The sequence below is a fragment of the Castor canadensis genome, chromosome 11 (genome assembly GCF_047511655.1).
Source record: "Castor canadensis chromosome 11, mCasCan1.hap1v2, whole genome shotgun sequence".
Taxonomy (NCBI): domain Eukaryota; kingdom Metazoa; phylum Chordata; class Mammalia; order Rodentia; family Castoridae; genus Castor; species Castor canadensis.
In genome coordinates, this window is record NC_133396.1 from 38,762,657 (window position 1) to 38,778,503 (window position 15,847).

General features: G+C 44.7%; 1 protein-coding gene across 1 annotated transcript in view; it reads left to right on the forward strand.

Annotated features, from left to right (window-relative positions):
• The window catches only part of LOC109683315 (uncharacterized), a 60,480-nt gene extending 48,459 nt beyond the window's left edge, over positions 1-12,021 (forward strand). Inside the window, exons 12-15 of the mRNA XM_074044750.1 lie at positions 1,196-1,242; positions 2,562-2,613; positions 2,693-2,832; positions 2,932-12,021. Of these exons, the coding sequence (XP_073900851.1) occupies positions 1,196-1,242; positions 2,562-2,613; positions 2,693-2,832; positions 2,932-3,022 (330 nt within the window). The 3' untranslated portion in view covers positions 3,023-12,021. The remainder of the gene's footprint in view (positions 1-1,195; positions 1,243-2,561; positions 2,614-2,692; positions 2,833-2,931) is intronic.
• Positions 12,022-15,847: the final 3,826 nt, after the last annotated feature.

The following is a 15,847-nucleotide window of genomic DNA, read 5'->3' on the forward strand; positions in this document are numbered from 1 at the left end:
AAATGAAGATCATTTAAGGCCCCAGTGACAAAACCAAAGGCATAAAAGCCTCCAATTTTCCTGGCCATAAAACCTGAACCACTTACTACCAGTGCTCTGTTTTGCCTCCTTAGAGACAATACTGGGAAATATCTGAAACACTGAGATCCAAGGAAAACCATCAAAAACCATTGAATGAATGAATACATTTAATGTAAAACGGGACAAATACAATTCACTGGGAAGGGAGTCAGGGCTGTGAAGAGCAGGTGTGTTTCCAGTGGAAACCACCACATCGATCAGCCCCCATCCTCACCCCACACCTTGCCTCAGAGCTTATGGGATTTTTGGTTTGGGTTGTTTGTTTCTTTGTTTTGTACTGGGGTTTGAATTCAGGATCTCACACTTGCTAGGCAAATGACTAGTTTATTCTTAAGATAGGATCTCAAGTTTTTGCCCAGGCCAGGTTAGGACCATGATCCTCCCATCCTCGCATGCCCTGCCCTGAGTTTTGGAATTTTATCACATAAATCATATACATCTTTGCGTAAACTTATTCTCAGGGACTTCCTACATCTTTATTGCTAGTGTAAGGAGCTCTTTCATTTTTCTAATTCCTATTGGTGATACATGGGAAAGCTATGGAGGTGTTCGGGCTGATCTCTTCATTTTCTATCTAATTACATTAGTGAGTTCAATTGGTGCCAATTAAATTTTATTTGATTGTCTTGGGCTTTTTGAATTGTTCATCATTTCACATACAAATAATATTTTGGCCCTTCCTTTCTAATGCTTATAACCCATTTGTTTGCCTTATTACATTGACTGGGACCTCATCAACAGGGATGATTGAAGCACTAATAAGAAACATTTTACTCTTGCTTTTGCTCTAAAAACAGCACTGCTAGTTTGCTTTCTGGGAGATACTTTTTTTTTTTAATCCACATAAGGATGTTTCCTTTTGCGATTTGAAGGGTTTTTATTGAGAATTCTCCACTGAATTTTATCTAAAACAGTCAGTACAATGTTATCAAGTGCCAGCTGCATGCAAGTTCCTAAGTTAGGAACTGTGGAAGAGAAAAAGAACTATCAACAGACTAGAATTCCTGTGTTAAGAAAAGTTACATGAGTTAGTAAGACTTAAAGGGATGGATAAAGATTTGAAGATAATGTTTCCTGTGGTGGATAATCATAATTGTGCTTTCTTCCAAAACAGATTTATTCCCACAGAAGAACAGAGGATGATAGAGAAGGGTCCTCAAGGTAAATATAGATCTAGCACTCTTTTCATGAGGGTCTGAGAACTAGGGGAGAACTTAGAACTCATCTCTCATCTCTAGGGAAGCACGTAGAACTCACTGGTTTCACAGTGTGTAAACACCCAGATGCCGGAAGAATACTCATTTCCCATAGGGTTTCGACTGGCTCCAGCAAAAGTAGTTCCATAGTCAAGGCAGAGGAAGCCAGGACTTTACTATCACCAGTCCCTCAAGCAAAGAGGGCAAAGAGTAAGAGGTCATGCGTGCTCCTGCTGGTGGTGGGCATCTAGCTCAGACAGAGACTTTACTGGAGGCTTTGGGGCCTCTGTTGGGATGCCCCAGGATGTTAGGCAGGGCTGGTGAAAGATGGAGTTTCTGAGTCCTTCCTGTAAAGTAGTGTGAAAACTGACCTTCTCAATCCTATTAGCTACCTTCTCATCTCTACTCTCTCTTTTAACCAAACCTCATAGATCTTTAGTTAGGAAAGACCTTAGACAGTAGTTGGTCTCTTCTGTTTATCATAAGGAAATGGGAAAGAAAAAGGGTAAACATCTTGTCCCATGGTCATACTGCTAGTGAGTCTCAGGAAGGTGGCTCCTTTGAAGCCTGACACTTCTCCATTACTTACACTGTGGTTGGGCTGTGATTACATTTTATATCACGAATCAGTACTCACATACCATGCAATGAACGTAGTTTCTAGAACAATACACACAAGATACTTTGTCTTTTAGTGCTAGTATTAGCCTTTAAACTGATTCCATGCTGCATTTATTAGTAACAGCCTCAGTAGGAAAATCTATGAGCTAGATACTTCATTAGTTGGACTCATATATTTACTTTGGCTGCCTATGAGTCCACTTATGGGGAAAGCAGCTAGGAAAACAGAACTACCTTCTCCCTCACCCTGCCCCCCACCCCGCCCCAGTAAGTGAATGATGCATGAGAGCCAAATCTGAAGAGGACTAATATGAAAGGCTCTGAGAGTGTGAAATGCTTCTTCCCAGTGTGGTTGTGCAGCTTGTTCACTGCACAAGGGCACACAGCAGAGGGGATAAGTGGGACTACTGATCCTGTCTACACTCCAAGCCACACCCCATACAAAGGGCTTCCCAGACATTGTCAGGCTCATTGGGGCAGACATGGACAGCTCCTGGATGCATGGAATTATTTTAAAGCCCCCAGGTCTGGGGTGACTTTGCTTGTTGTGATTATGGACCAAAGCACAAGTTTTTGTCTTAGTAAGACCTGAGATGTACATTTTAAGAGACATGTAAAATAACATGACTCACTAACTGCCTTGTGCATGTGTTTTCCTCCAAGGGGATTTTTCGGATTTCTGCGCAGGAGAAACAAAAAGGAAAGTGAGAGTCAGGCAAGTTTGAAGAGGACTTGGCACTGTGGCTGGAAAACGGAGGGAAAGCAGAATTAATATCTCCCCTTCTCTTTCCTAGGAGGGCTTCTTTGGGTTAAGGTGGCCAAATTGGCTTAAGGGTATGTACAGATCGATCAGTGTCACACCCAAGAAAAGTATGGGCCAGAAGCTACATGACACAGACTCTTCTGATGACAAGATCTTCAATAAGGATGCAGGGTAAATGGCGGAGGGGTGATTTAAGATTCCTAGCTAACACAGGAGTAAGAAAAAGTTGGGACTTTAAAGAGTAAAAGTCTTGCATTGTTCTTCTCCCAGGGAGCTCAGGGAAGTCATCATAGACAGTTGTAGAACTTCAAGAGAAAAAGGATTGCAATCTTTTCAAGTGAACTCAGCGAAGTCATCATAGACAGTTCTGGAACGTCAAGAGAAATAGGATTGCATTATTCTCCCAGCGAGATCCTCATGGAGGCTTCTGGAACATCAAGAGAAAAAGGCTTGCATTATTCTCCCAGGGAGCTCAGCCACGTCATCATAACAGTTCCAAAGGAGGGAGATTCAGCCCCAGAGGCTGAGAAGAGGGAACTGGCTTGAGTTGCTCTCCACTCAGCCTATGCAGTGATGCCTCTCCTGCCTCAGAAACTGACAAATTTTGTCTTCTAATGCAGCATGGTTTTTCTCATTAAAATGTATGAAATTTATAACCAATTCTCTCCCTGTAGTAAGAAATTAAAACCTAAACAGTTAAATAATGTATGTGCAAATTACAAGGACATAGGCAGGAAAACCAGAACTGATGCTGGACTCCTTTGTGGCAGTCTAGCTTCTGCAAGAGGCAGTTTAGGCAGTGAAAGTGCTTCTTGCCCTACCTCCTCCAGTGTAATCATCCTCTGAGCATCAGAAAACATATCTTCAAGGGGTGTAGATTTTTAAGTCAAATTCCAATTGTTCTCTTGCCCTTTCCTCTAGTTCACCAAGAACCAGTCATTTCTAAGGTATTTGACCTCTTGCCCTCAGGGAACTGTACACCTCTAGACCTACTCACTAAATGTTGGGGTCACTAGAATATCAGTGAGTCTACTGTAGTGTGTGGCCAGGTCTTGTTTTTTTTTCCCCCCAAGCCCTCAAACTATTACATGAGTATGGTCCTGTCTTGGAAGGGTTTTCCATTTTGACAAGCAGGTAGAAAATTGATAGTTTGTTTTTCTTTTAAAAATCTCAACCCTGCTAGCCACTGGTGGCTCACGCCTGTAATCCCAGCTATTCAAGAGGCAGAGATCAGGAAGATCTCAGTTTGAAGCCAGCCCAAGCAAATAGTTTGTGAGACCCTATATCAAAAAAAAAAAAAAAAACCTTTACAAAAAATGAGCAGGTAGAATGGCTCAAGCTGTAGGCCCTGAGTACAAACCCTAGTACCACACACACAAACACACACACACACACACACACGTACAAATCAACCCTTGGACAACTAGTAGGGAGACACAAAGAGGGATAGTGTAAGAATGTGCAAGGGCGGTAATTTCCTAAGATTTCCCTCCCTAGCCTTTATTTCCAAAACTAAAGTGGTGGGGCTACTTCTCCATTCACTTCGACTGCCCCAGCCTCTCCCATTTCCACTGAGGGTCCCACATGTGCTGCTCAGCTCCTTCCAACTCTGCTCTCCTCCAAACCTATCTTCTTCCTGCCTTGTCCAACTGGCATCCATAGCTACATGATTGCAAGTGGCCATTTGCAGAGGATGCAAGGGTTCCTTCACTCCATGCTCAAAAATAGTTAGTGTTAAACACAACTGTGAGTAAAAGAAAATCAGGGTAAACAAGACTAATCTACCTACTGATCACGAGAAAATGCTGGTATTCCAGTAATATGAGATGAAGAACAGTATCAGCCACAAATGGATGAAGAGCCCCAGGTCTCCTGGAGGAGCAGTGTGCCTGGAGAGCACCTCAGTGTGATTTGCTGGTTAGGGTTCCAAGCAGTGAGTGGCCTGTCAGTTCGTCATCTGGCTGATGAGTTAGCTAATTGTGGGCAGGAGACCCCTTTTCTCTTGATGCTTCCCATAGTTCCTTCCTGAAAATGAAAATCAGTGTTTCTCCTTGGGTGGTGACAAGTGAGTCAAAAAAATTTACTGAATTTAAAGCATAAGATTAAATAGTAATAATAAGAGGAAGCAAAAACAACTACCACTTACAATCAGTTTACTTGGTGCCAGGCCCTTTGTTAGGCATTTCACAGTCTTTCATCAAGAGAAAGCCCTACAGTCACAGAAGCATAGAGTTTTTGGCTTTTTGTTCTTATTGTTGTTGTTTGGTTTGTTTCTGTTGTTATTGTTTGTTTTGATTTTTATCATCATTTGATATAGAAGGAAGCAGGGTTCAAAGACTGTAGATAACCTACCTAGGTGCTTAAGGCCACACATCCAAAATAAGGAGTTAGGTTTTTAGCCCAGGACCAGTAGACTCCAAAGCCACTTAACCATTACACTGCCCTGCTGTAGGGTACAGGGGTATGGTGAGGTACAAACCATGCTGCAAGCACAAATAAAGGCAGTAACAAAAAAGTGGTGTTCACTCAAACAATCATAATACTGATGGGGAAGATGATGGCCATTACTTTTTATTGAGCATCCAAGATTAGATACAGCACTAGGCACTTTGGTTACAATGTTGTCACAAGGACAGAAACGCTCTAAGCCAGCTCTCATTAATGGGGGGCAGGGTATTGTTTTTTGGTTTCCTTTCATTTTTTGGGGGGAGGGGCTGGAGTTTGAACTCAGGGCTTTGTGCTTCCAAAGCAAGGCACTCTACTGTTAAGCCATACCTACAGTCCATTTTGCTCTGGCTATTCTGAAGATGGGGGTCTCTTGAATTATTTGTCCAACCTGGCTCAATCTGTGATCCTCCCAATCTTAGCCTCCCAGGAAGCTAGGATTACAGGTATAAGCCACTGGTACCCGTATAGAGGTGTTTCCCTAATAAGACTGTTGGACAAAAAGCCAGGAGGTAACAAGAAACCTCCATGGCCTTCCCACAGTGTGAAACAGGATTCCAAGAAGCTTTATGGTGTCTTATTTGCATTATTTTAAATTTGACACAAAAAGTGAAGGTCATTTTTATTGTAATGCTATCAGATTTTACAATTAAATTGTACAATTGATTAAACCCACAAGCTTTAGTTTCTACATTGTCCAGCTGGACCTAGATGAGGCAGAATTTCTACCCAAATCCAGACTTTCTGCCCGGCCAGCTTGTGGCCAGCTGTTCTATCCCTGAGCCAGGCACCCACCCCTAACTGTAATCTGGAAGAGGAATGGTGTCTTGGGTTGAGTGGCACAGAACATGACTATCTCTGTCTTACTGATGGGCAAACCATAGCTCAGAAAAACAGCTCTTAGTGGAGACTTGAGTGATAGAGGTGGACACCAGACCAATGCCACTGCATGAATGAAAACTCTCACTGACCCCAGTGAAACCTGTCAGAGAAATAAGACATTCTTAACAAGATGATGAAATGAGACGAAATATAATCGGGGCAAAAATGCTGCAGACCAGAGATGTGTCAGGTCACTGAAGGAAAAGTTAGGTGGCCTAGGGAGAGTCCATAAAAGGATGGAACTTAAGCTGGGTAGGAGTTATATGCAAGATGCTGTGCCTTGTGTTGGGGAAAAAATTGACTAGGACAGAGTCCCTTTCCTCAGGGGACTCCTAGGCTGGGAGGATGACAGAGATCTTAATCCACACTGAGAAGACAGTGTATTGAATGAAACTATGGCTGCGTATCAAGAAGTAGTGCAGCTCTGGGTTCTCTGTAAAGGAGCAGAAATAAGGGATGAAGGAGCATGACATGCAAGCATGCAAGGAGTAAAAAGTGTAAATCCTACAGGCTGCATAGGGGCCAGGGACCATGATCCCAAATGCATAGGAACCAGAGGTCGAACTACTGATAGGTTAAACAGTGAGAAGACATGATCAAGTTTGGAATTTAGGAGAGTCCTTTGATGGTGGCCTAAAATAGAGAGAGAGCAGAAGATAACTAGGGGTCTGGACTAAGCAGGAATTGGGAGGAAAATGGAGCTCCAGATAAGAAGTTTGATTCAGCAGGGGCTTTTCTAGCTCAACAGGAACCAGCAAGCTCAATTGGAAAAATTAGGCTAACGAGGTCATCTCACCACCAAGCAGTATCCAAAAAGGTAGCATAGATGTTCCCTGCTTCCCTAGTCCTATGAACATGTAATACATCCCAAGACAGGCTCCTTCCATACAGAAACTCCAGCCTTGGTGTACCCACAGTCCTAATCAGCCCGCCCTGACTTGCCTCCTCTGAAAGCTTGGGATACAAAGAGTGTACTGTTATCATTCTGCTCAGAAATACCTCTCCCTAAAAAAATCACACTAATTTACACGTGCAGCATTTGGTGCTACTGTCCCCCGAGAGTGGGCGAGGAAGTTTGTGCCCAGGAAAATCAATGAGTAGTTGGCATGGAGGGGAAGACTTGGAGCCTGGGGTAAAAATCCCTACCCATTCCAAGGCTCCACTAATATACCAGCTCAGAGGGTCTCCAGTCTTTTTGGCTCAATCTCTGTATCAGAGAGTCAGTTATCTAATGGCATGTACCAGATCGCCCCCAAACTGTGACTTAAAATAGCCATAAATTTCTAATCCTCTTAATATTTACGAGTCAAGAATTGAGGAGTAGCTATAGAGTGTCAGCTCTGAGAGTCTCATGAGGCTCACAAGCTTTTGGTCAAGGCTGTGGCCATCTGAAGGCTTGACTGAGGCAGGAGGATCCACTTCCAAGGTGGCTCATTCCTTCCTGCTGGCAAATTCTGCCAGTTGTCAGATGGAAGCTTCAGTCCTGCCTGTATGGGCCTGTCCACATTCTATTTGACTGAATGTCCTCACAACATGATGGCTGGGCTTCCGGAAACAGAAGCACTTTTTTTTTTATGACCTAGCCCCAGATAGCACAGAGAATCCCTTCTGCAACACCACATGAACAGCAACTAGTCGCTAACTGCAACCTACATTCAAGGAGAGAGTATTTAGATAGACTCTGCCTTTTGAAGCAAGAAGATTCAAAGAATTTGTGGACGTATTTTAATACTACCTGCATTAGGACAAGAACTTTTTCTCTACTTTTGACATCAGATTGGGGGCGTGTCCCACACCAAGTAGTTTTCCAATTTTCTGTGGACACCATCTGGGTGTCCTATCATTGGACATAATTTTGCTGCTAAGCAGAGTTAGTGCCAGACCCCTCAGATTAAGGACTCAGTCCTAGAAAACTGCCATACTTCAGATACCAATCTTATGTCAGATTGTCACACATGCTTCTGACTCACCATTGACCTCAAGTTTGATCATTTGAAAGAATGGCTCCTGGAGTATAAGAAAACAGTGTACTTCCTACTGTGGATCTAGTACAAAGGGTATTTTATTTTACTTATTTTTTGTTATTATACTGGGGATTGTACTCAGGGCCTCATGCTGGCCAGGCAGTACTCTACCACTTGACCCATGCCTCCAGCCCTAAAAAGGGTATTTTAAAAGATACAAATGAACAGTCATATGAAGAGATGCATAGGGTAAGGTCTGGTTGGGAAAGGGTCCCATGGAGCATGGATTTGGGATACACCACCAAACATATCCCAGCATGTGGATGTGTTTATCAACCCAGAAGTAGTCTGAATCCCATCTATTAGAGGTTTTTTAGGGAGGGTGCTTCATGCAGACATGCTTGACCATTAATTTCCACCTCCTAATGTCTCCCTGGAGGCTGAATGCTGCGGCTTAAAGCTTCAATCATTATGATTTGGTCTTTCTGGTGACCAGCCCCCATCCAGGAGCCCACAAAAAGTTACTTCATTAGAAAAAATATTCTCCTGTCATCCCCAAAATTTCCAAGGGATTCTGGAGCTCTGTATCAGGAACTGGGGGCAGAAACCAAATTTATGTTATTTCTTATTCTGTCATATTAGCTCAGACAAGAAACTAGAAGCCACTCTGGATATTTTAAGCCAAAAGAGATTTTGTCTAGGTCATTGGTGCTTCCCTTCCAACCCCTAGAGACAAAGAGGACCTATCTGAGCAAGCCTTTGTGTGCTGAGTTCATTACTAAAGTATCATCTTCGAATATCCAGGGTGGCTTCTAGTGTCTTGTATGACGTAGTATGTCATAACAAGATGAGGGTATAGCCCGTACCTATGTGAAGACTCCATAGTATTCAGAAGTCAAAGTCTCAATGTCCTTTAGTCCTGCAAGCCCAAGCCCTCTAGTGTGGCACCAAACCCTCCTTCCAACATTATAATACAGAAAGCCACCACTTGAGCTGCTCTTGCCACTTCTGTTTGGACCTCAAGATACTCCCTCCTGTTTTGTTTTGTTTTCTTCATTGTTTTGTTTTGAGGGCACTAGGGTGGGAAGCTAGAGCTTCACCCTTGCTAGGTAAGCGTCTACTGCTGGGTTGCACCCCATTCTACTTTCCTCTTAAGGGACACAACCTCCTCTACATGAGATAGAGCAGTAAGATAGACAGAGCCTGGGTTCCTGACAGTGTGGACCACCAAATTAACCCTGAGCTTCTTAATTGCATTACTACATCTTTTTTCTTTCTAATCCACTGTGTGTTTGGACTCTCTTGCAACAGCTGAACTTACAACCTACTAGAAGAAATGGGTTAGAAGGCTGAGTATGGCGGTTATACCTGTAATCCTACCTACTCAGGAGGTAGAGATCAGGAGAATTGTGGTTCAAAGGCAGATAGAGCAAAAAGTTAGCAAGACCCCATCTCAACACACAAACCAGGTAAGGTGCTACATACCTGTGACCACAGACAGCTAAGTGGTAGGTATAAGTAGGAGGGTCGTGGTTTAGGCTACCCTAGGCAAAAACCACAAGACCCTATCCAAAAAATAACTAAAACAAAAAGGATCAGGCACACAGCACAAGCAGTAGAGTACATGTCTAGGAAGTACGAGGTCCTGAGTTCAAAACCCTAGTACTGAAAAAAAAAAACAAGAAATGTGTTCGGCTGAATGGGGTGGTACAACTATGGTCCCAGCTACTCAGGAGGTAGAAATAAGAGGATCAAAGTTGAAGACCAGCCTGGGCAAAGTTAGCACTAGACCATATCAGACAAACTAAAAGTAAAAGGATTGGAAATGTGGATCGCGTGGTAGAGTACTTTATGCCTGAAGCTCTGAGTTCAATCCCCAGTACCAGCATAAAAAATAAAAATAAATAAAAAAAATAAGGAATGGGTTAGCTATCGCTGCAGTGATGTAACTCAGGGATTAGAATGACCTATGCAGGGCTGTAGCTGTCTAATGTAGTTGTGTTCTAATACTATGCTAGCTGGTTGGCTCCACCTTACCCTGAGGCTCTGTTCCACCTGTGCTCACTCTGCCACTAAGGGTGGAGAGGTGGTAGTTCAGAGGAGATGCTCCTCTCCTGTGAAGGCGGAAGTACACTGAAGACCAGCAGATCCTTGTGAGGCCTCTTCAAGCCAACACTTGGAACTGTACTTTCATTTCTACTTAATCTCACTGGCCAAAGCAAGCCACAGCAAAGCCTAAAGCCAGGGAACTGGAAAGGACAGTTCACCCACAATGAGATCATGGATGCCATATGGGCCAACAAGTTGGGGCTAGTAATTCAGTGTGTGAGGAGTCCTGGTTTGGAGATTATACAATGAGGGCCTGCTGTTGCTGCAGCCACCTGGAAATATGGCATAGTGAAGGAAGGGGGACTCAAGCACTGTTCTCTTTGAGGTCACTTTGAGGAACCACGACAAGGCAAGAACCACAGCTCCTGCTCCCCTCCCACCAGTGCCTAGCATCAAGCCCTGCTTTAGGGATGACTCAGGAATATTACTGAGTGCATTTTAGTCTGTTCCTTCAACCTCTCCATGTGATTCAGTATGAAATACAGATTGAATGACTGGAGGTCACAAATACTGTTATTGCCCCACAAACTAAAGAGACTGTGCCCTTTGGAGCTGAGATCTGTACCCAGATGTGTCTGACCCCAAATACGGGCTCTACTGCCTTCCACAGGGACCTCCAGAAGAAAAGGATGAACACCAAAACAGAGTAGTTAAATTTCTATCTCCAGGAACCATTTGAAATGGAAAAGATTCTCATCACCTTTGAAATACAAAAAGCCAGCCAGGCACCAGTGGCTCACACCTGTAATCCTAGCTACTCAGGAGGCAGAGATCAAAGCCAACCAGGGCAAATAATTCATGACAGCCTACTTTGAAAAAATAAAGGCACAAAGAAAGGGCTGGCTCAAGCCTTGTGGGTGGAGAATGTATTTTAGGACAGTGACTCATGGTAAATTTTTCCCCAAGTCCCCAAAATGGACTACTCAATGTCAAGCCCTCAAAACCCAAGTTGGAGGGATAGAGAACCTAGGAGTGCTATGGGGTGTTTTCGCTATATATGTTGAAGATTTTGAAGCTTGTTGTAAAAAAGTGATGGCCTATGGCTCTCCAAGATTGCCTTCATGAATACAACAGATGTTTTGTAGTAGTTTTAAAAAATCGATCCCCATGGAATGTAGGCACTGGTAAGTGAAAGAAGAAGGATAGTGGGAGACTGTGTTGTGTATTATCTGTACAAAACTGGGTGTCCCAATACAGTAATCACTAGCCACATATCACTGTTTAAATATAAATTTAATTTAATACAAATTAAATTTAAAAAGTCAGCTCCTAAATCACACTACCCAAATTTCCATTGCTCGATAGCCACATGTGCCTGGCCAGTGGCTACAATGGTGAACAGCAATGGTAGACCATTTCCATCATCACAGTTCTTTTTTCAGCAGTACAAGGGTTTGAACTCAGGCCTTAGCACTAGCTAAGCTGTACCATGTGAGCCCACACCCAGCTTTTTCTTGAGTTGGTTTTGGATAGGATCTCGCAGTTGTTGCCTGGGGCCAGCCTCAGACTGCAATCCTCCTACCTATGCCTCCCATGATTGGGACCACAGGTGCCCACCACCACGCCCAGCTTCTTTGCTGTGATGGGGGTCTCATTAACTTTTTGCCCATTTTGGCCTCAAACTGGGATCCTCCCGATCTCTGCCTCCTGAGTAGTGGGGATTCCATCATCATTACAATACTGATGGACAATGCTACCATTGAAAACCTCTGGAGGGACATACAAGATACTGATAATGGTGGTTTCCTTCAAGGAGGGCAGCTGGGAGGCTGCAATGACACATGTATGTGCCTTTTTGTATACACCTTTTGAATTTCATATCATGTATTTGTATCCAGTATATGAAAAATAATACAAAGATACAAATTGGGAATCCCTTCTAGGAGTCACTGTACTGGGAGAATGGTTCCCAGGAATTTACTTTGCAATTTTTCTACAATAAAATAAGCTAGTAGATTTACGACTTCGCATGTCATGTTTTTTCACAAACTTCTTGGCTCCTGCCAGCCTCTCTCTGCTCTTAGAAACTCACAGATTAGAAGTGAATTAGTATGTAGTATAGGAATGTTAAAGGAAAATCTCACCCAGCTCTCATGCACCACTTAGCATCTTTTTTTCCCCTTTCTGACAAATGTGAGTCATTGTGATTGCATTCCATGCGAATAAACAACAGCCATAGTTCCTGTTGATAAGGCTGTTCCTGGTTCTATAACAGAAATAAGTGGGTTTCCTTTTTGGCATTCATAATCGCTGATCACTCTGCCTCCCGAGCAAGGTTGCAATCAGTGAAATAGGGAATGGGGATCTTGCTTGGCATGAACCTGTACTCAGGCTAGTTAAGGTAGGAATGGGGTGGGAGGACTGTGCAACATGACTGTGCTCTTAGAGAAAGAATGCATTCAAACTGAAAGGGGACAGGGAAGTATCTTTGCCCTGCTCAGAAGGCAACCTCTGATTTCCAAAAGGCAACCTCCGATTTCCAACCTCTAACTGCAGATCCTGGGAGGGCCCATCACAAGAGAGGGCCTCTGAAACCTGTGTGCCACAAGCAGTATTCACAGGCAAATAAATCCTCTCTGTGTCTCCCACACTATAATTTTTATCTCACTAATAGCAATGCTATTTTCAGCATAAATTTAAATGTTATTTAAACCTTACAGCTACCTGGGAGGTCTGTCCTATTCTCCCCAGTTAATAGATGAGGAAATTGAGGTTAGGAAATAGATAACTCACCCAAGCTCAAAAAATATTATGTTAGTTGGGGCTCTTTATGTTCCATGTGAAAGAATCCAACTAAATTGCTTAAAGAACAAATGCAGCCAGGCATGGTGTGGTGGTACATATCCGTAATCTCAGCACTTGGGAGGGGGAGGAAGGAAGATCTCAAGTCTAGGCCAGTCTAGGTACATAGCAAGACCCTGTTTCAAAGAAAGAAACAAAAAATAGTGCACAATACATCAAATCATAACAATTACTTAGAAACTGTTTAAAAACATGTGCACGGATGCGATGAACCTAGAAACCTCTCAAGTTCTCTTCTCTGATCACATAGGACTTTGTCGATCCCTTTATTATTGTTCAAGTCACATCGCAATATGAGATTTTTTTTCCATCTGGAGTTTGCCTGGTCAGCTCATGGCCCATGAATGAAATCTTTTGTGAACATATGGCATATATACGTGCATTTGTGCATGTCACTCTTGTCCCATCCCCACCCCCATCACATCCCACCCCTGCCTTTGTGCATTTCACAAAAGCATGGAGAGCAACATGAGAAGAGGTAAACATACCTGCATATTTTTCAGAAGACCAGGAGCCTGCAAAGTAAAAGACCAGTAGAAAAGGGCTCCTGAAAAACAAAACATTATTTTGAGGGAATTCCCCACAGCCCCAAAACTCCGTAGCTATGCAACAGTTCAGTGGAGTAAGGTAGCGATATTAAGTGCTCAATTGGGAAGCAGAAGCATGGTTGTGCCAAGTCACCAATGCTCTGGCTGTGCCAGAAGTACTATTCTTTTTCCAAGGTAGCTCGATGCCTGTAGAAAATGCCTTAATTCTGGCATGGCTTTAAATGGGTTTGACAGTGGGGAGGATGGAAGGAAAGGGTGTAAGAGAGCGACTATGATGGAAATATTATGCACTCATGTAAGTAAATGGAAAAAATGAAACCTGTGGAAACTATTCCAGGAAGGAGTGGAGGGGGGAGAAAGGAGAATGTTGGAGGGGGTGAATTCTTTATGATATATTGTAAGAACTTTTGTAAATGTCACAATATACTGAATTCTCTCTGAATTTATTTCCTCCTTCCCAGTAAAATGGGGATAATCGGAAGACATGAACGTGAAGCTCTGGACAGCTAGTGTAGTGATCACTGACTAATAACTGTATTTGGGAGTTTTCCTTTGGTAAGCGTCTTTTTTAATTTTATACATCTATGGAACCAGTAAAGCAGTCTCATCTGATATTGGTCTACAGAGGTGACGGGGGAGGCAGGCAAGAAAAGACAAGTGGAGAACATGAAGCTCTGTGAGCAACCTTTTGCTAAAGCTGCATCTGGAGTACACCTGTTAAATATAGGTGATCAATAAAAGCCTTTGGAAGTGTTAAAAAAGAAAACAAAACAACAATAACAAAACCAATTGTTGTACCTGTACACCCAGTACAATTTTTAAGAGGCTGGTTTGACAACAAAAGAACATAGTTTGTATGTATTTGTAAACCTCCTCCTCAACTATCAACTGTTTTGAAAACACTCAACTCACCTAGCCTAAAACTCAGCAGGGGAGGTTCTCTCTCCTGCAGAACCGGCAGTCCCTAACAGCTGGTTTTATAAATGGAAGCAGACACTAAGTCCTCAACCTTTGCAGAGACACCAGCGATAGCTGCCTTGCAGAAGTCACCATGGAGCTTGAACTGAGCTGTTCCCACCCGCCCGGTGCGCGCATGCGCGTAGCTCTCCCCACGCCCACCGCAGCGCTCCACACTCAGGCCCGGGGCTCCCATTTAACGGAAAAGCCCACATCTCCCGCCCAGCCCCTCACTGGCTGCAGGTCGCTACTCTGGCCATTTTTCTTGAGTCCTTTAGAAGGAGAGATGTCACCTCTTTAAAGGAAAGAAAACAACCAGAGGACACGGTCAGAAGAGGAAAAGCTGGCCCGGGGCTCCACGCCTCTAGAGAATGACAGGCCAGGCACACGCGGGAAAGTGCCTGAAGGAGCAACGAGGGGAGCTCGTGGCATAAGGTGCGGTCAAAACCGGTGTTTTCCTGCCCTGGGCTCTGCCCACTGAGCTACACTAATGCGTGGGGGAGGCACAATAGGGCAGGAGTTATTTGGCTCCACTCACAAGTTCAACCTTCGGCAGAGGCGGGGGCGAAGTGACAGCCGCAAAGTCGCACTGTTGGTGCCAAGGCCAAGCGAGGTAAAGGACTCAGAAGCCAGGAGTCTGGTCTGCCGCAGAACTGCTGGAAACAGGCTGTACGGACGCGTATTGCCCGGCGCGGGTGACCCAGCCTTCCACCCGAGGCTGGCGCCCTGGGAACCGAGCGACAGGTACAGGCAACGGCTCCTGGGGAACGTTACCTCCAGGCTTTCCAGCGGCTGGCCCCGCCCCACGGCTTCTCTGGGCTCCTCGATTGGCTCTGGGGGTGGGAGGCGGGGCCTGGGCGCGGAGCCTACGTGATGGCGTCAGGCGAGCCCGCGCCGCTTACTGACGTCGGTGGCCGGGAGACCGAAGGGTCGGCTCCCTGGCTGAAGCGCTGCAGCGGCCGGGAGCTCAAGCCGCCGGTCCCTGCTCCCTGTGGTCAGTTGCGAGAATGAGGTGAGATGGGCAGCGCAGGGGGGCGGGGCCGCGACGCAGAAGGGCGGTGACGTCTAGACCTCCCCGCGGTCCCAGGTCCCTGCTTGCCTTGAGGCAGTCCGGCTTCTCAGTCCTCAACCCTTCCCAACCCTCTCTCCATTCTCGCCCCAGCCTTCGGCGCTGTGGGAGCTGGCCGGTCCCCTCCATTTTTTCCCATCGTAACCCGACCTCAGCGCTTACCCGCATGCCCTCATCAGCGCGCTTGCGTAAATGCACCCCACTCGTGACCCCACTTTAGCGCAGTTGCAACGCGATCTCCGTCACATCCCTTCGGCTCCTCTTCCTCATTGTCACCCCTCAACCCCTCTGGCAATAATGCTCCTCGCTGCCCTGCCCCCCTGTCATTGAAGAACCACCACCAAAGTAGGTACCCTGTTGAATTCATCCCTTTCTTCTTGATAACTGATCTCAGCCTCACCCCAAATCGA